This window comes from Bombus bifarius, unplaced genomic scaffold, assembly GCF_011952205.1.
Source record: "Bombus bifarius isolate JDL3187 unplaced genomic scaffold, Bbif_JDL3187 scf7180000008243, whole genome shotgun sequence".
Taxonomy (NCBI): Eukaryota; Metazoa; Arthropoda; class Insecta; order Hymenoptera; family Apidae; genus Bombus; species Bombus bifarius.
In genome coordinates, this window is record NW_022884537.1 from 598,527 (window position 1) to 618,887 (window position 20,361).

At 29.4% G+C, this 20,361-nt stretch overlaps 1 protein-coding gene and 1 non-coding gene across 2 annotated transcripts; one reads left to right on the forward strand and one right to left on the reverse strand.

Moving 5' to 3' along the window:
* The first annotated feature begins 2,220 nt into the window (after nucleotides 1–2,220).
* LOC117211766 (flavin-containing monooxygenase FMO GS-OX4-like) lies at nucleotides 2,221–14,801 on the forward strand. The gene is made up of 7 exons (XM_033455989.1): nucleotides 2,221–2,615; nucleotides 4,749–4,983; nucleotides 10,758–10,899; nucleotides 11,424–11,735; nucleotides 12,948–13,098; nucleotides 13,655–13,929; nucleotides 14,531–14,801. Exons 2-7 carry the CDS (start codon nucleotides 4,775–4,777, stop codon nucleotides 14,741–14,743), a joined length of 1,302 nt encoding a protein of 433 aa, XP_033311880.1. The 5' UTR covers nucleotides 2,221–2,615; nucleotides 4,749–4,774; the 3' UTR covers nucleotides 14,744–14,801.
* Nucleotides 14,802–18,109: 3,308 nt separating this feature from the next.
* Nucleotides 18,110–18,216, reverse strand: LOC117211784. The gene has a single exon (XR_004488329.1). It is a non-coding gene; the product is annotated as a U6atac minor spliceosomal RNA (small nuclear RNA).
* Nucleotides 18,217–20,361: the final 2,145 nt, after the last annotated feature.

The following is a 20,361-nucleotide window of genomic DNA, read 5'->3' on the forward strand; positions in this document are numbered from 1 at the left end:
GATTGAATATACGTATCACGGGATGTATGTATATATGTGACATATAGTGGTATGCACATAACTCGTATCAACCTGACACTGATTTTATACTCGTCGTGATTTTATTTGATGCAGTTGCCCACGACCCCCACACTGGCAATGAACCAAAATCTAAATAAAACAAAGACAAGTGAATGGGTCCAAAAATTGACATAGGCTGTACCAAAGTTTACATAATATTTTATGAAAAAAATATTATCAAAAAAATATTTTTAAAAATATATAAGAATAAATGTAATATAAATATAATATAACGTCATATACAATATTATACAATATTAATATTGTTATTATTATATAATATTATATTAATATTTTATTATATTATATTTATATTATACATATAACATAATATTTGTTATATAATAATATTTAATAATAATATTTATATTATAATATTTATTAATTATAATATATTGCATAATAAATTGTAAATAATAATAAATTTGTAAATAAGTTGTAAATTATAAATCGCAAAATTATAATTAATTACAATATTTATATAATAAACAATATATTAATATATATGTAATATATATAAAAATTTTTAGTTTTTGTTACTTTTCTTTTTTAGTTTTGTTACTTTTAGGGTATAACAATATTTAATAATTGGATTATGGGCGTTTATGCAAGTTCATATATTTGTAAATATGACTAAAGAAATGGAATTTAAATAAAGATTTATTTCCCTGGCATTATAATGAATACTTTGGATATGTTTCATATATTTTTACATATTATGTGCATTCTATGCAGATATCTTCAAATTTTTCACAAATCAACATCAGTAATCTATTAGAAACAGTTTCCAAGAAAATATTATCCGTGAAAATATGAGGTAACACAAATTTATCACTTTGTAATATTTTTTTGATAATTTAATAGCCTGCTCATATTGTTTACATATCATGCGTACTTTGGCATAATTTACTATCCTTGTCACATCGTGGTAGGTTTTACGCTCCAGTTTAATTAAAATTATAGATAGAAATGAATATTAGTTGACTTTCAAGATTGCTTCCTAATATATAATATTATATAACATATAACATACAATAATATCAAGGAGGAATTGCAGTGTTTTCGCTATATCTCTGAAACTTATCTTTTATATCTCTCATTTACTACTTAAGGGATGTGTTGAAAATATTTATTATAAAAAATGATTAAAAATTATTTTGAAAATTGTTATTTTTGTTAAATTTCTTTCATACGTATCTATGTGGAAAAATATGTTTGTTTTACGTATTTGAATAGATATTTATTTTTTAGGTCACATCGTAAAAGTTTTAAATCATGTACATTTAAAACCGATTCAAAATAGATAAGAATATTAAATGATAATTCAGGTTATCATATCGACTGACATTATATTCTTATTAGCTTCTTAATGAAGTTCCCATTCCATTTGACAAGATGTAGAACTTTTGTTATTTATGCGACTATTCACCAAGACATTATAGTGGAAAGCATTATACTTCACTCGGTTGATATTCTAATGAATTATTTCCTTAATAATCTATGTAATACACGTAGATTAGATTTGATTTGTAAATTTAAAAGAAAATAATTTTATACCATATTTAAGGAGAAAAACATAACTCTTGATAACTATATATGTAATATGATGTATTACAGTTAATTATCTAATACTTATATTGATTGAACTTCAATTTATGTTAAGCTGTTTTAAATAATTCATCCAAAAATTCTATAATTACATTACTGAAACAAATATATATATACCATTTCGCTTATTTTTCTTTATATTCCTTACAAAGTCATATTCTTTATTTAATATATTTTATGCGAAAACATTTTGTTCAATAATGTTTCAATTTTAAGACAAAGCACTACTTTTTTCTTAAATTTTATTCGACTTACTTTTTACATGAAAATTCAAACATAAATGTTTGTATCTTTTTTTCAACAATTTTATCCTTCTTTTTGCTATGGAAATTAAAAGAAGCAATTTTTAGATTGTTACCTGTAATCATGTCAAGTTTTGTATAATTTTGGAGATTAATTTTATAATCATATCTTTTTTGTTTATTTATCTTTTTGTTAGTTGAGCTGTGCCGCGCGACAAGTTACAAGTATATTTCTAGAAAGAAATGTTTCCCGCATTTACGTAAGCCATCGATGATCGGAGGGGAAGCTGGCCATAGAGCATCGACGCCGTTGCATCTAGCGGCTTGCTTTCGGGTGGACAGTCTTAATTCTGCTCCTGACCGAGTCGCTTCGTCATTAGTTTTCTTCTGGTACATCGTATTCAGTGACGTCTCCATATTTATTCCTTTTTTTCCGTCTCTGTTTCCTTCGACAGATTTAGCATTGCACGCATAATCACGACGTCAAAGCTGCACAGATCTATTATTTCCTCCTTATCAAGAGTTTTTCTTGAACGAAAAGAGAAAGTCACGACAAGTATTAAGATAATGTACTTAGTTTAATATTCGACAAGTTATAGTTAGTTTGTTTACTTTGGTTGCAAGCGGAGTTTCTGCCTTGCCAATCGAACGATACCTGTTGGACTACAAGAAATCGATCAACGTGCACACACGATTCTACGCAATGTACGTATTCACTTTATTTAATTCATATTTTTCAACATCCTTCCTTTTACAATTTTATGTCCAAGAGTTATGTCAAAGTTCGTGTCAATTTTATGTAGCGGTTGCATCATTGATGTGTTTAGCAGATAATTATTCATTTCTTTAAACTTTTTTTAGAACTGGGATCAATGCTTTTTATCATCAGATTTTTATAAATTTATGAGATTCATGATCAAGCTATCATAATTCACTATATTCGCTGTAATACATAATAGAGGGGAAAACTATTATTAGTTACCTAAATCTCAAACAGTTGTTGGGTTGATAATTACTGTTTTTGTATTCGTACGTAATGATTGAAGAAATAATTTCTTTTTAATGTCGTAAAAATTTTATGTTGAAATACGTATATAAGACTGGTGCAATGCTGTCAGTTTTCTAAGTTTTCTAGGAATGTCAAAATTTTTAAATTGTTAAAAAATCATGGTAAACAGTCACAGTAATTGAACACACTGTACTTTGTACATATGTAACATATTAGTAGTAGTAGTCGTAATAGTTTACTAGATTCTTTATGAAGTTATAAAACTTCCTGCCTACATCTTAACCTCTTTTTATGCACAACTTCGTATCAAAGAATTATACATCGTACTTATCTTCACAGCTAAAATCCATACAGAGAACGAAAAGAATATACACCTTAGGTAAACTTTAAGCTATACAAAACTATATACAATTCGTCAAACGAATCAGAAATTTTTGCAATATCTGCAAACACTTAACCAATATATATATATATATATATATATATATAATTGGTAATGTAATAACGTTTTCGATAAAATTTAAATTTGTAATAAAGAAAAAAGAATATACAGGGTCATTGGTAACTGGCGGTACAAGTGGAAAGGGGGTGATTCTACGCGAAAAAAGAAGTCGAAAATATAGAATGAAAATTTTTTTTTTAATTTTTCCATCGAGACAACGATCTACAGTGAGATCCGTTATAACGAGACGCGATAAAGAGCAAAGCCTCGAACGAAAAATTTGTATTCTATATTTTCGACTTCTTTTTTCGCGTAGAATCAGCCCCTTTCCGCTTGTACCACCAGTTACCAACCATCCTGTATATAAAATATTATATAAAGTAATTTAAAAATACATATTAAAGCTGTATAATTTTTTGTCAAATTCCTGTGTTCCCTCCTTATTTATGATATTTTTTAATATAAAAAATATCTATAATATGTTTCTAAAACTATTTAATAAAAATATTAATAAAAATTTAATAAAAAAGATTAATAGAAGTGTTCTTTGCTCGTTAAGAATTTGCTTTCTTAAACATAATAATACATTTTTAATAACTTAAAATTAGTAATGTTTTTAATTATTACAACAAGTGATTTGTAAACACAAACAGATTAATTTTTCCCTTTCTATTCCTTTTTTCTTCCTTTTCCATAATAAATTAATATAATTAATTCTATATTTTAATTACCTTTTAATGATAAGGCCATGAAACAATGTGTACAATTGCGTTGTAATGTTATTGAGAAGTGTAAATAAAGTAACTTACATATTGTTTTACAAAAATGTACTAGAATAATAGATATTTTATAGAAAATATCTTTTTATTTATTTTTTCGTTTTATTACGAAAATCAGAAGAGATTTCTACGATTTGAAAAAAGATATTGTATACATTTTTGGAAGTCTTTACCATGATAAATATTAAGAGACAGTATTTAATAATGTAAAGTTACTGAAAAAAGATACTAAATGAAACGTTACGTTAACACAATAGTGTCCATTGCTACTAAAGCTACCGACGGCTAAAGTATCAATCTATTGAGTTGGCAACTAAGTGATTGCGGATTCTGTCATTAAGTGGTAATATACCAACCTAACCTAATATACCAACGAAATCAAAATAAGAGCTATGCATATATTATATAATGCAAAGAAAAAAATAAACTTTTCTATAAATTCTATAAATCCATTCAAATATCGAAAGATGCATCGTTGTAAATCTGGGAACTTTTAATAAAAAGTTATAAAATAGCTATTTTGAATATCATGGCCTGTATTTGTACAATACTCATTACAAACTAAAACTGAAAGTTATCCAGCGTTTCTTTGTATTTCATTTCGATAGATTTCAAGGAATTTCCTGTTGAAAACATGCCGAGTAGCAAAACCAGAATCGCTATAATTGGTGGTGGAGTAGCTGGACTGGTGGTAGCTCGTCATACAGCCGCCAAATTGGACACTTACAGTCTTACGTTATTCGAGCAAACCGATCAAGTTGGTGGTACATGGATTTACACTGATGAAACCGATGTCGACAAGCATGGACTACCGGTTCATAGTAGTATGTATAAGAATCTAAGGTTAGTGCAACATTTCATTTGACGTTCTAGTCGCCATTTCTCGCTTTACTTGTGGTAATTTAATGTCAATTACTTCATTGATGCACCCTTGACAGACCAAATCTACCAAGTAAATAGTTTGCCATTCAATGTCTTGACATAATTATAATCTTTCAATTTATGTTAATTTCAAAATTAAATTTTCCAGGTAACTACTTAAATTTATAATATGTTTTTAAATAAAAATTAAAATTTTTACGTTTTAATATCAATTTGTAATCTATATATAAATTCATAATATACATATGTATTGAAAGTTATTATCATATTATATTACATATATAAAGTTATAATATACATTTATAAAAGAAATAATAATTGCTGACAGTCGACTGAGTGGTGGGCAATGTGGGTAGTCTATGTTCACTATTCAACAATTTCTTTGGACTTTGCCAGGCAGCAGTGTGTAGTGTGTAATGCTGACATTGCCCAGGTTATGTCGAGTTTACATACCCCGCACATACAGTAACATATGATAGTGGCACAACTCAAAAAATTTCAAATTTACTTTTATTGAATGTCTACATTATGTTTGCACTCTCATCATGTAAATATTTATAATTCCATCAGATTTGCTTCAGAAGGTAAGATTGTTATTTATGCCGCTATCAGTCTGGGCTTAGTTTTACAGCAACATTGACTCATCTTCAATTATTTTACGATACCATAAGTGGAAGATAGTACTGCTTTCGAGAATAATAGCATATTTTGTGTCAAGTCGAACTTATAATATTGTTAAAATGTCTCACGAAGATTTCTTTATAAATTTTGAATCGCCTCTCCACTGAAATTCACGTTTTCTGAGTTCTGTTACTATGAAGAACGAAGCAGTGATATGTCTACATCGAAAGATGGCGTTTACAAGATTACATTTATTAGATAGTTAATGATTTACATGTTATTATGTAGATATTATCATCCTTGATATTAGTACTGCAATAAATATAAATACTATATAGCCGTAATTAATACGTTCTGATATTGGTCAAAGAAATACAGGGTGGTTGGTAACTGGTGGTACAAGCGGAAAGGGGGCGATTCTACGCGAAAAAAGAAGTCGAAAATATAGAATACAAATTTTTCGTTTGAGGCTTTCTTTTCGAGAAAATCGACTTTGAATTTTCGCTCGGTACGGGTGCACTTTATCATGTCTCGCTATAACGGATCTCACTGTAGATCGTTGTCTCGATGGAAAAATAAAAAAGAAAATTTTTATTCTTCGCAGACATTACCATAACTTGAAGGTATTGTTACATTTTAACATTGGATAGGTTTAACGCCATTGAACTTGCAATAATTAAACTATATTCGCTTTAAAACTCATAGCTTAATGGATAATATGAAAATTTCTTTGGTAGAACACAAAGATGTTTCCGTTTACATCGTTTGGCAAACAACTTACCAAATGAAATCTTTTAACGGCACCGTTTCCCTGAATAAGATTACGTACAATTTCGCTGTACTGTAAAATTATGCCGAAGATGTTTTCGTATATTTTGGAGAAGCTTTTTTATATTTTGGACAAAAACTGAAATAATTTCGGCAGGAAAAATAAATAAAAGATGAAAGAAGGTAGAATGTCTGCGAAACAAAAAGTAAATAAAAGGTAGAAAATAAAGTAAAACGTAAAAAGTAAAGTAACAACTAAATAAAAAAGAAAAGTGCAGAAAATGGTGTTTACGAAGTGAAAAATAAATGAAAAGAAAATAAAGTTGTCTATGGGCGATAACCTTTAAGTATGTATAAGAATTGTGCATAGATTAGAAAATTAAACTACACTCAGATTGGAAAATAAAAAGATACTATTTTTATATTATTTTATTATTATATTATATTATTATTATATTTTATAGTATTTGAATTTCAATTTTTTTTATTGTTTCAATTAATTTTATATAGTTGAAGTGTGCAATAACAGAAAGATTTCAACTAATTATTACAATATCGTTGTAATGAAATATGTGGTTATATAATATCTTAAATCTGTAATAAAGTCAGTTTAAACAATTGTGCTTTATCTGTTTTGATATTTTAAATAATTAAGTAGTAATAACATATGAAATACTTAACGTACGCCATTGTCTTAGAAAAATATAAACAATCAAAATGAGTAAAAATTAGGAATTATAATCTTTTATTGCTGAAATGAATACTGTTGTTGTAAAGTACATATAAGCTTGAACATATAATTACATAAGAAAATTTAATAACAAAGCCTTAAAATCTTTTAAAATATTAAAATGTTAAAAAAAGTTTGTTAAACATAATACATCAACATAAAACAAGATGTAATTAATAATGCATAAAATACAAAATAAACGAGAGAAACAAAAATAAAGAAGTGACTAGTGCAGTTATAATAAAACAAATTATCGAATAATCGTTATATTTTTTAATCTAATAGTAGCAAATATTTATTGTTTTTACGCTCATTACAATACATTGCAAATCACAAAAATTATTATACATTGCTTGCATAATTAGTATTGAAAAATATCTTATCTAAGATAAGAATAAGAAATACTTAAAATTTACTGATAGAAATTGGAATAATTGCTTTTACACGAAACGATTTCCAAAATGATATTATTTATACTGATCTTTTTATTTGTACTATACTACGCAACAATATACTATATTATGCTACTATATTATACGATACTAGACTGATAAAATTCCATTTGAATGGAATAATCTGTCACGGTGGAATAGTTCAGATGGCAAAATACAATAATTTCGGAATTAAATTCGAATGCAAACCAAATACCGTTCACAATTTGGGTTATTCGATCAGCGATGCAAACACAGGATCATCGATCGTGTTTGTTTTTACGCCATTTATACAGTAAAATGGTTCTAGACAATCTAGCTGGTTGCGATAAACTTTGCTGACACGCGATACACTTCTTGACATAGTAATGAGACAATCGCTTTGGTAAGCTGTTCCGGAAATTGTTAGAAATGAAATAAAAACACGTGATAGTAATAAAGCAGTAAAATATTAAGTGCATAGTTTGAAGTTCTTACATATAAAATATGTTTTTCCGCTTGGTACTGAAATATTACAATTTTGATTTTGGTGGCCTGTATTTATGAAAAAATTAAGAACCCTTGGCATCTAGAAAATGACAAACTGGAAATGATTGAAAATGAAATTAAGTAAATTAGTGTCTATGTTAATGCAATAAATAGTAAATTTTAGAAAAGTAGTATAATAATAGGTATGTGTATAAGAAACAAAACATGAATGTTGTGAAATACATAGGAAACCTCGAGGATACATTTCTGAAGATAACATTGGAGGTTAGAATTACAATCGAGGAAGTTCATAACCCAATAAAGTAGTTTTCTACTGATGGTTATATTACTTCATTGATTTTGCTATTATCGCGACTAGTCGTTCCTTTCAGTTCATTCCGTTTAGAGCAATACTTAATCTAAACGTAACTATAAAAAGAAGTCGCACCATGATTCAGACTTAATGAATCGAAAAGTCATCTTCACGTTTAGAGTTAACGAACAATTACTAGAACAATTACTTCACGATTATGCATACAATTCGTTAGAAGAATATTTTACAGCTATTCTACGATTTCAATCGTATAAAGTATTTATTTTACATAATATTTAAACTAATAAATAACTTGATTAATTAATTGATTTCTGTATATTATACAACACTTTAAAACGAACTCTGCATTAAAAAGAACAAGTCACTGCCAATCACTGTCAATCGAACTTTTGTTATCATTTATGTTGTAATCAATGTAATGTGTTAATACCAATTAAAAACATATGTCATAGCGTATTATGTACTGTACTATTTTACTGATGAAATAAGAACAGGAAAAGGAAATATGTTATATATTAAATATTTATAATATAAATAATTAATAATAATAATTAATAATAATTAAATATTTATATATAAATAATATTTGTATATTAAAACTGTATATGTTTTATTTATAAATTATCACAAAAACGTCCTTCAAAATTTCGCGATTTGTAATTTACGTATTGTATCGATTATATTTGTATTGATATCATATGCATATCATAAAATCACATGCTAGCTCGGATGACACAGTGTTGGAACAATAAATATGTCAAAGAAAAATTTGTTTATGAACAATTACATCTTACTATTTTTATGTCTGTATTCTGTATTTTTATTTTTAGTTCAAACAATTAATTTTTACCTAAAATGAAATTACTTTTTAAAATTATGATTACTCTAGTTTCAATAATTTCTTTTGTACAACTTGATCTACGTACCATTATTGTTTATATATTAGAGATATTCTCTTGTAGAATGCAGAGATTTTAATTTCCATAGCAAAGTTCCTTTTTACTAAAGTTATGACTCACATATACATTCGTAGTGATTAATATTTGTACATTTTGACGATTATTAAAGGTTAAGCAAGATGTGTATTGCGCATATAAAATTTGATAACATACGATAGTATGTACATATTTGGGTCACATGTAATTACACGTATACAGTATCCATGATTTTTGTTTTATTATAATTAGAAACATTCTTCGTCGATCTGTATGGAATATAGAATTTATTGCAAGAAGACCTTAATAGGTTATGAAGATGGTAGGCTTGCAACAAATTATACCTAAAGATACCCAAGTATTATACCAAATGACGAGAATGTTTCTTAAACAAGAGAAGAATTCTGTTATTCTTACATTCTTGACTGTTCTTACCTATCTTCTGGTAAATAAAGAGCGCCACCTAGGCTTCCTCTATAACGAGCGACTGTTTTACCGAGCATATCACTAACATTATCGACAAGGCAAATGAATGAATTTGGATTTATCTTCTGATTTTCTAGGGATTTCAGAAATCCCTACGCTTTAAAAATTCTGTATAATCGTTTGGTCGTATCTTGCTTAAAATATGTTGGTATCATACGGTCAAGTTCCTCATTAAAGCAAATATATACATTCAGCTTATTATAAAAACAGTATAAATTCCTGCTGTGATAAATTTACATCAGGCGTCAATGATTATTTATAAATACAGAAAAATGCGGTACTGACACGTATGATAGTTGTGATACTTGTGTACTGTGATTGTTCAATCCACAATCGTTATCACAACTACGTGTCAGTACTCCACAAAATGAATATGCTGATACTGCAGGAAGATTGTTGATATTTTTTTTTTATGCAAAGTTATCAATGATCTCATTGACGGTCTTCTGCTACTTCGGCTTATTAACTTCAATGCTTGTTCACATCCTTTATTGATTGATTTCTGCATGAATGATCTTACATTTAGCGACCTAGTTAGAAGAAAATGCAATTATGTAAATGGTATTCCTGCCTGAATAGATCTCTTTTCTGGTTCTTTATATAAGCCCAGACGATCAGCTTTGACATTTGACATTGTAACGCCTTTTTTCTTTTTGTAACATGTTTGTAAATTTTGCGTATTTTTAATTGATACAGAAAAAAGAAAATTACGTCTCATCGATTAAGAACTAGAGAAATTAGAAATTAGGGAATTTCTGAATTAATTGTTGCAATTATTTTACAATCATTTTACGATCGACTCAGTATCGAGAATGTAATAATCAAAAATAAAAGTATATATTTAAAAATAATTGTTAAGTAATTATACATTTTTAATGCTAAGTAATTAATTACTTGTAACAATGTTTCATTTATTTTAGGGTTAAATAATTTCTTTCATAAACTATCGTAATATGTTACAGAACAAATCTTCCTCGGGAAATAATGCAAATACCTGATTTTCCAATGACACATGACGAAGGGCCATCATTTGTTCATCACAGCGTAATTCGAGAATATCTTTCGGATTATGTAAAACATTTTAATTTATATCCGCATATAAAGGTAACGAGGCAGATCAATCCTTAAGTGACAAAATTTTAGTATCTCACATATATGTACGTTATCTTATTCTGAAAAGTATATTTTAAAGTATTAAGTAATTCATAAGATTAGTGTACCATAAAATAAATAATTTGCAATATAAATATTTGTACAGCAAATTATTTGTTATAAATTGTTGTTGAAAAATTCCTTTTCCATTGTTTCCATTGTTCAATTTAGTCCAGTCAATTTAGTACAGTGTCCAAATTTAGCATTTCATCATTTGCCAGAGATTCCAATTCAACTATGTATAATTATATAATTATCATATAAAAATATATAATTGGTATCTGTGTCAATACAAAAGGAGTTTTTCAACAACAATTTGTAATTTCAACAAGTTTGTAGTAAATAATATAATGGAAGCTTTAAATATCGATTACCAGAAACGTTATAGACTTTGCCAACATAAAAATATTTAATTTTAAGTTTCATATATTTGGTACTTTGACAAAAAATTAATTATATTATAAATTATATTTCAGTTAAATACGCTGGTAAAGCACGTGGAACCAGAAACTTTGAGAAACGGTCAAACAATCTGGATGGTCACGTACGAGGATTTGGAAAGCAAAATAGAAACAACTAAAACGTTCGACGCCGTGGTCTTGTGTAATGGTCACTATACCGTAGGCCATATTCCACACATTCCAGGTATTGAAAGTTTCCCCGGCGAATCTATACATAGCCATCAGTACAGGGTACCGGAAGTGTACACTAGGAAAAGAGTTTGCATCCTCGGTGCCTCTTGGTCTGGTATTGATATCGCCATAGAAGTCTCGCAATACGCCGAAAAGGTACGCGGAATTTCATTAAGTGTTACTTTACCGTAGCTATGCACATATCTTTTCTGCCAATTGACATACAATAGTTTATTTATTCCAGTTTTGTTTCTAGCTTTAAACGCCTGAAGTAATATACAAGAGCTAAATTGAAAAGTTTCCATGCATATGTTAAAAACTATTCTTGATGATTCACTTCTCTCCAAAAGAGAACTAGTTTTATTTTTGTTATATACATTTAATTATTTTATAATAATACTTTACAATTTTGTAATTAATATTCATTATATTCTACTATTATATATCAACAGTTGTGGGTGTTACCTGCGATTATATTATAATTGTCTCGACTGTATCCAATTAAATCATGTGTTATTAGTTTGAATCGCGTAAATTTTTCATGCATTTCACGTATCGTAAATCACGTAAATAGAATGTCTTGCTAGCAGAAATACAAAAACAGTTCTACTCTAACTAAAGCTTGTTTTTGTAAATTCGATGAATTTTCATTGCTCATGATATAAATCATTTTTTAATTAATGCGTTATTATTTTAAAAATTGAAAAATTTGATCTGCCTTGTTTTTGTTATGAATCTCTCAATTGCATCAATGCTGAAACTTATGCGATTCTGTGTTTTTGAAGATTTCTCTGTATACATGAATAAGTTATTTACGACCATGATAGAAGGCATCGTCGTTCGCAAAAAATTATTCCTCATTATCAGTATCTGCTAATTGATTGAAGAGTCGTGTTGTAATATGCAATTTGTTTGTTCTCAAATACAATGTTAATTGCTTTGAGATTAATTAATCAAAAATGATTTTTTATTAATTGTATATATATCTAAGTAAAATATTGTAAGAAATAGTTTCACATTTAGCTCATTATATATTACATATATTACATGTATTATTATTATATTATACTTAGTATACAGTGTAACAAAATGATATTCAATTCATTCCAATAATGAAAAGATCATTTTCATGGTGTAAGTGATTTAGATAGAGTTCCTATATCATATTATATGCGAAATCTTTTTTTTATATAAGTGAAATACAATAATATCCAAATATAAACGTTACTACAGTAAGCTTTTATCTTATTTCAAAAAGACAATATTTGAAAGATTGAAAATTCAAGTCTACTTAAAATAAGCTTTTTCTGCATGCGTTTTCTCTATAACTACATTGTTGAGAAATTACCTATATGTTTACCAATCCAGGTGTATTTAAGCCACAACCTACCAGAACCAGTTGATTCGAGAATGTCGAAAAACGTAGAACAGAGGCCTGGAATTCAATCGATTCAAGGAAACATATTCATCTTCCACGATGGTTCCACGGCTGAAGTAGACAACTTCATATATTGCACCGGTAAAATGACTTGATCTCCTTCGTACATATAAGTGATCGAGGTATCCCAAATTAATTATACATAAGTAAGTGGAAGTTTGTCAGGGCCCTGTCGAATTTTCATTTTTTAACATATATTCAAATATTTGAAATTCTTCGTGTCTTTCTATTTTCTAAGTAAAATTAGATTATACAGATTGTTACAAAATAATGATTAAATATTTGAAATAAAGATAGCAGAAAAAAGTGATAAAACTTCAGTTGCCTTCAGTTTCAAAATAGTAAATTTCAATTAAAGAGGGTTTTACAATACTTCAATCTATATATCATACTTTATTTTTAAATCATCAGATCAAATAAATCATCAGATTTATCAATATATTCTAATATTAATTCCCACTCTTCCATTTGAGTTGGTACCTTTCTCTTAATAATTTCATTTAATTTAATTATTTTATAAAATTTAATAAAATAAACTACTCCAACCTTATATATTTGTTTAGTCCCTCGGTAGGACCCTGACTTTCTCAACTGACCATTAATCGATACCCCTTTCAACGAAATCTTATGTTTTCAGGCTATAAATTTACGTATCCCTTTATGTCGACTAAAGTTGAGATGCGTACGGACAACAACCACGTCGAGCCGATTTACAAACACCTAATACACATGGATTATCCGAATTTATTCGTAATGGGACTGCCTGCAATAGTAATTCCATTTCCTATGTTTCACCTGCAAGCTCAGTATATTTTAAGCATTCTCGAAAATCGCATTAAGTTACCTTCTACTGAACAAATGCGCGAAGAATATCAGATGGAAAAGGAAGCTCTTCTCGACCTTGGAATTCCGGTATACATTTTATTAATTTGCCTAATATACACAATACCATTATACTTTTTTTTGTGATAAGGATTGAAAATCACTGCAGTATATCCGTCAGGTGATATTTTAATCTTTATTTTTCATTTGTTTCGTACGTCGCATGTATTTTTAATTTCTTAAGTCATAAGATATCGACTTGAGGTCGAAGAGATATTTTTTAATCATCAACAGATTCAAAGTAACAGATTTTCATTTTCCACAGATATCATGAAGAAAACCGCTGTCATACTTATATTAAATTATATTAAATCATTGATTATCTGTTATTTACAATTTGTATTATTGTATTAACAATAACTAATCCATAACCATTGAAAACAATACGTCGTAATCAAATGTTGTCTTAAATGGCACATGTCAATTTTAGGAACCATAATTAGTAATTTTCAAATTAGTAAATAGTCCTGCAATCAGATGTAAGATTTTTGTTTCGTTTTATACTATTTTCACAATAAGATTAACTTGAAGAATACCTATAATTACAACGATATCGCAACTTACTATAACATAATATTGTTTTAATATCCAAAACACAACGAAGAAATAAAATAAATTAATATTTTTACAGCTAAGACATATCACCAAACTAAAGGAACGGCAATGGGCGTATTACGACGAAATAGCTGCGGCTGCGAATACTGCGAGTTTCCCACCAGTAATCCGAAAAATTTACGATCACTCAAATCAAATGCGTGAATTGGATTTCACCACTTACAAGAACTACCAATATCGCATAATTGACGATGAAAATTTTGTAGTGTGTTATTGTAAACCTTGTTAAGCCTTAAACGCGGAAATCAAGCAGAGCTGTTCTAATTAACGAATGTTTTGCATAGAAATCGTTGAAAGTTCGCTATTACTTGGCGTTCAATGATATTTCTTGTGTTTTCTGTTCTATTAAGCTCAAGATCACTTTAGCGTCTTTGTTTGTTTAGCACTGAAATACCAGTGCACTATGTCTACAGTCTAGATAAAACAAGTCGAAGGATGATAACGTTTCGCATACTTCTTTACGAAATAAAGCGTGTGTCGAGACGAGAATGAACAGACATAGTTGCGAAATCGAACGCAGCAAACAAAGCTTAACAGCGACTATTTGTTCTGTAATGCTGTTTGATATATTTCAGTATCGTTTATATATTTGAGCGAAACTGCCAAGCTTGTACGTATATGTGCACACGTCAATTGCATTATACCGTTACTTGTGTCAATTAAAAATTGAGGAATTTTGTGAAATTTTGTAAAGTAGAAACCTATGTTAGTATGTGGACTAACAGGTTAATTTACTACTATGACTTAAATCTCCTTATTCATTATATAATTATGTTATCTGACTTTAATCATTTCAGAGTAATATATTACTACTTTTTTAAATCTAAAATTAAGTTTTTGAAGTTTAATATTATAACAATATTAGATTTAATCATTATTGATTCTTTGGAGAAATTCAAGGAACTTTGATTGGTGGTATCAAGATTCATATTAATTCTTTGCGCAGCTTCAAACAAGAAATGAGTACAAAAAACAAAATATAAATAATAAATTAATTTGGGAACAATGAACGAAATAAAATGAAAATCTCTTATCTATCTGCGTCTCTATCTCTTCTCTGTATAAACTGTCCGGCTACAAGTGTAAAAATATATGTAATAAGATAAAAATCAAGAATAAAACAATTGCGTTTTCGGCTTTGTTTTTTAGTTATTAACAATTAAAAATTAGCCGAAATATCCCCGTGCACGAGCAGATCTCCTTACATGTACGAAAGTAGATCAGCCTAAGCAGCATGTTTTGTAAAAAAAATCGCAAATTAAGCATTGTACCTGTCTATTCATTAAAATCCATAAAAGCATATCGAAAACCGTCTTATGGAATTTTCGAATAAAGAGGATTAATTTTGTTTGTCTAATCGTTTGCCTCCATAAATAATTAATAAATAATTGCACATATGAACGATGTTTATACAAATTTCATACACGCACCAAAATCGTCGAAAAATCGCATGCGCATCAAGTATTCCTGAGATGATACTAAATGTGGTCGACACCTATTTGCATACCAATTACTAATCACTGCATATTACAATATTCATATACATACACAGGAAATAAAATATGAAGAAACGAAAATAAACTACAAGAAAATTGTTTAAATTTAGGTAGGTAATGTGTAATAGTGCAAATTAATATACAGCCAAATTAAGAGTTATATTTATCGCGTTGAAAAGCTCTTTTAAGTTTTCGCTTTCGTTGCTGAAATGACACTACGCTTGCAAAATGCTTCTAACCATTTTTAGACACATCTGTTGTGTTACCTGTTCGTTTTCTTAATAGCCATACCTGTTGTTGAAAGAATAGATCTCAGATATCGCGACTCTCTGGATAATTTCGAGAAAATTATACAAAGAAAACAAAAGCGTTGACAAAGAACGTTGTAATTCTTTTTCTGAATGAGAACTTTCCACTATTACCTTGTTACGTAATATGTTTTAGCGATTTTAGTAATTTGATAAAGGGACAAAACAGTTGAGGAAGGACAGAAATATTTCGACAGCCAAAGAGAAACATTAGAATTGTATAAACATAAAATTGGAGTTAATTGTTGATTTGATATAGGTTTAAGTCATTCTACTATATATCTTTTTTGAGCCTTTTCATGTTTACTTCTCTGAACTTTCTCATTTCCTTTATTCTTGTATTCTTTGTTGGCTTTTTAATCTTTTTTAGCTAGTTCCAACGCGACTGATCTGGGTGTGTAGTGTGTATAGTGTGCACGGTGTGTATTGTATGTATCGTGCGTATTGTGTACCTTGTTTGCAAGAAAATAGTTGCTATATTGAATATTTACAGTAATATAAAACACTTACTATTTTCTAAGCCTGAGTAATATTTCCGGTACGTGTGTGAAATTTGTGTAAACATTGTTTATATCTGATTTATGAGACAAACGATTAGAGAAAACATTACTTCTGTCTACTCGAAAATTCCACTCTAATTCTCTTCTCTTGAAAAATTTCTCGAAAACTTCGGTTATAGCTTCTTTCACCATTGCTACTTTAAAAACATTATGTATATTCATTTACGTACGCCATACAATTGTTTTTGGTTTACAAGAATCCGTATTATGGTTTAAATTAGTCAAATTTAATATATTAATTTAGGAATTTATATTTAAAAACAGTTGTTTGATGCAGCGTGAAATTATGCAGCATATTTTTTAATAATCTTATATTATAGTTTCTCTTTCTTTTTAAATAAGATAGAAATAATTATGAGTAAGATAAAATTGATAAATGATCCAAATTAATTAGGAATTTAGGAATTTATATTTAAAACGAACGAGTTTTAAGTGTTGCGTCGGGTGTTTAGATACTACGTGACTTTGTAACGATTTCCATAAACAACTGTATAACATGTACCTTTTTTAGCGTGTATTCACAAAACAGCTTTAATATAACAATAACTATATAATAATATAATATAATAATAATAATAACATAAACGTGTGATATTGACTGAAATGCCGCAGATCAATAAAATATTAGTTATAATGAATCCAATCCAATGGCTTTAAAATTCGAGTACTCGCAGAGTATAATTTCTGATATTTAATTACAATATTTGCATTGATTCTTTTATGCTTTCTTAGGGCATACGAAAATTACGTTGATGAAATAAAATAAATAAATGAGATAAAAAAAACATGAAATAATATAAAAGGTAATAAAGTAATATGTGATAATATAAATAAAATAAAACAAAATAATTAATTAACCAATTTACAAATAGAAACTTTCGAAAAAATTCAAAGAAATATGTTTACTGAAATTGATGCAGAATGTCGGTAGGCGCCACTTTCTAACCATCAGTATGTATCCAAGTTTTGCCTATGATTATATTTCACAAGTTTGGAATTTGATAATTAATGGTGTAAATTTTGTCAGTTGCATATCAAATTCTTTTATCTATTTCGTTTTTGATTACACGATGTCAATGGATCAAACATCTAGATTCGCGTCTAATATATCGTTCGAAATCCAATGCTCAAAAGGATGTAAAGATCATTTGTCACAAAGAAAGTTTGATAAAGATTATTCGCCAGTGAGAAAAAATTATTAGCACCTGCGTTTTTCGGAAGCGGTCCTTCCAAAAAGATCTGCCAAGTGCCGCCGAAAGGCGACAGTGCCTTACCATTTATATATGTGTTCCACCCTTGTCTACGGGAGTGTTAAACGTCTCTTCTTTCATACTACAAAAAAATTTTTTTTTTACGTGGAGGAAATCTTCATAGACACCTTACCACCCTTGGCACAGGTGGGCAGAAGGTAGGCCGGATTCTTACCGGCTAAAACCTCCACGGGCATACACAACACAACGAGATATTACAGTGTACCGAATGATTTTGCACTAAATCTTGGCAACGCTTTGCAAGATTACGGACGGCTGAATAAACTATCACAGCACATTGTGATTTATCATGATGGCGCTGGAGAGGACCAAGTACGTATTCGATCATAAAATGGAATATACAAAGACCAAGCTAAACAGTATGTTACACCATGCGGCTTGCCATAGGTCATATTCTTAACCGTCGATCGTGACACTACAATGTCGCAGACGGATCGTCGCGTCTGCCTGGCAAATAAACATTGTAGTGGCAAGCGCATGGTTCATTAAACAGGGCGACTTCCAGAAACGTCGACTCGTGGCCGTTATTTTACCTCGCGTAAAAGAATATGGCGTGATCCGAACGTAGTGGGGATCGTCTTCCAGAAAAGACGAAAAAGATCGAAGGGCGATCAGAACTTTTCGAGAAGTCGAACCGTTAACACATATCATACGTCGCGCATTACTTATCAACCAAAACGCAGTTATATTTTCTTTTTGTTCCATTTATATCTCTCTAGTTAATAAGTTGTTGAAATAAACATTAATTTATTTGTGTTAAATCTGTGCAATTTCATTGAACTACCCTTACTATCATAATCGAAATAAGGGGATCGATCAGTTCGTAGCATCGATTATTTAATCGTAACGGGAACTTACAACTTCTGCACCTGTTAAAATAATGTTTGTAATAATTGGCAAACGAATTAATTTCTTTAAAACTTCTTCTTATTTTCAATAGAATCGTCAATAGAATTAATACTCGTATATTGATTCATATATTCAATAGAATCTACAGGTAACAAAACACCAGGTACTTACAATAATCGATGATATTGTCACGTAAAATAACAAAATAAAAAAAAGAAATTTGAGATGAAAAATAAAAAAAGAAAACTTCATTTTTTTTCTAACAATAATCCACTTTACAATCCACTTCCGAACTCTAGGCGTGACTTTCTAAGACTGACTCTTATGATTTGACTTTCGATCGGATCCGATTACTTTCTTTTGTCATCCCTCAACATCAGTTCTGCCCGAGCAGTCGAGCTAGGCGAACGTAAAGTATAGTGCTTCTGACATAGTGCAAGTGAACCAATCAAGGATGGAAAAAGTTCCAACGATAAGAATATTAAATAAAGAAGAAACATACACTATAAACAGGGCAGTAGACCAACAGTGCCCAATCAAAACAATAAGTGAAGTACAGGACTGCTCAAATACAAAAGAAATAGAAATGGAAATAATACAAGAAGACGACGTAAAGAGCAATACCAACAAGGATCTACCACAACATAACGAAAGCTGGAAGACTCCCAGCAAAAAAAGAAAAATAAATCCAAACACAAAAACAGAAAGACAGCAATGGCTACAGGAAATTCCCGCACAAAACTCCTTCAGCTCACTGACAGAAGAGATGGACACAGACCCCACAGAAAAACCAAGAACACACACGCCTAAGCCACCGCCAATATACATAGACGCAAAAATAATAGACCCCCTCATTGACCTGCTAAACAGCACGGCAGGAAAAGAAAACTACACTATCAAACAGCTCAAACTGGACCAGGTAAAAGTACAAACCAATACCCCAGAAACCTACAGAAAAGTAATTAAAGCGCTAAAGGAAAAAAACGCTGGGTATCACACTTACCAACCCAAATCCGACAAGAGCTACAAAGCAGTAATCAGAGGTCTACACCATAAAACAAATACAAACAAAATATGCGAGGAATTGGCCAAGATCGGACACCAGGTAAGAACGATCAACAACATAACCAGATTTGACACTAAGCAACCACTACCCCTATTCCTAATAGAGCTAGAACCGAAAAGCAACAACAAAGAGATATTTGAAATTAAAAAAATCTCAAACACAATAATCACAGTCGAGCCACCCAGACACAAAAAAGACATACCACAATGCATGCGGTGTCAACAATACGGACACACAAAAAACTACTGCAACAGAAACCCGGCGTGCGTCAAATGTGCAGGGAAGCACCTAACAGTG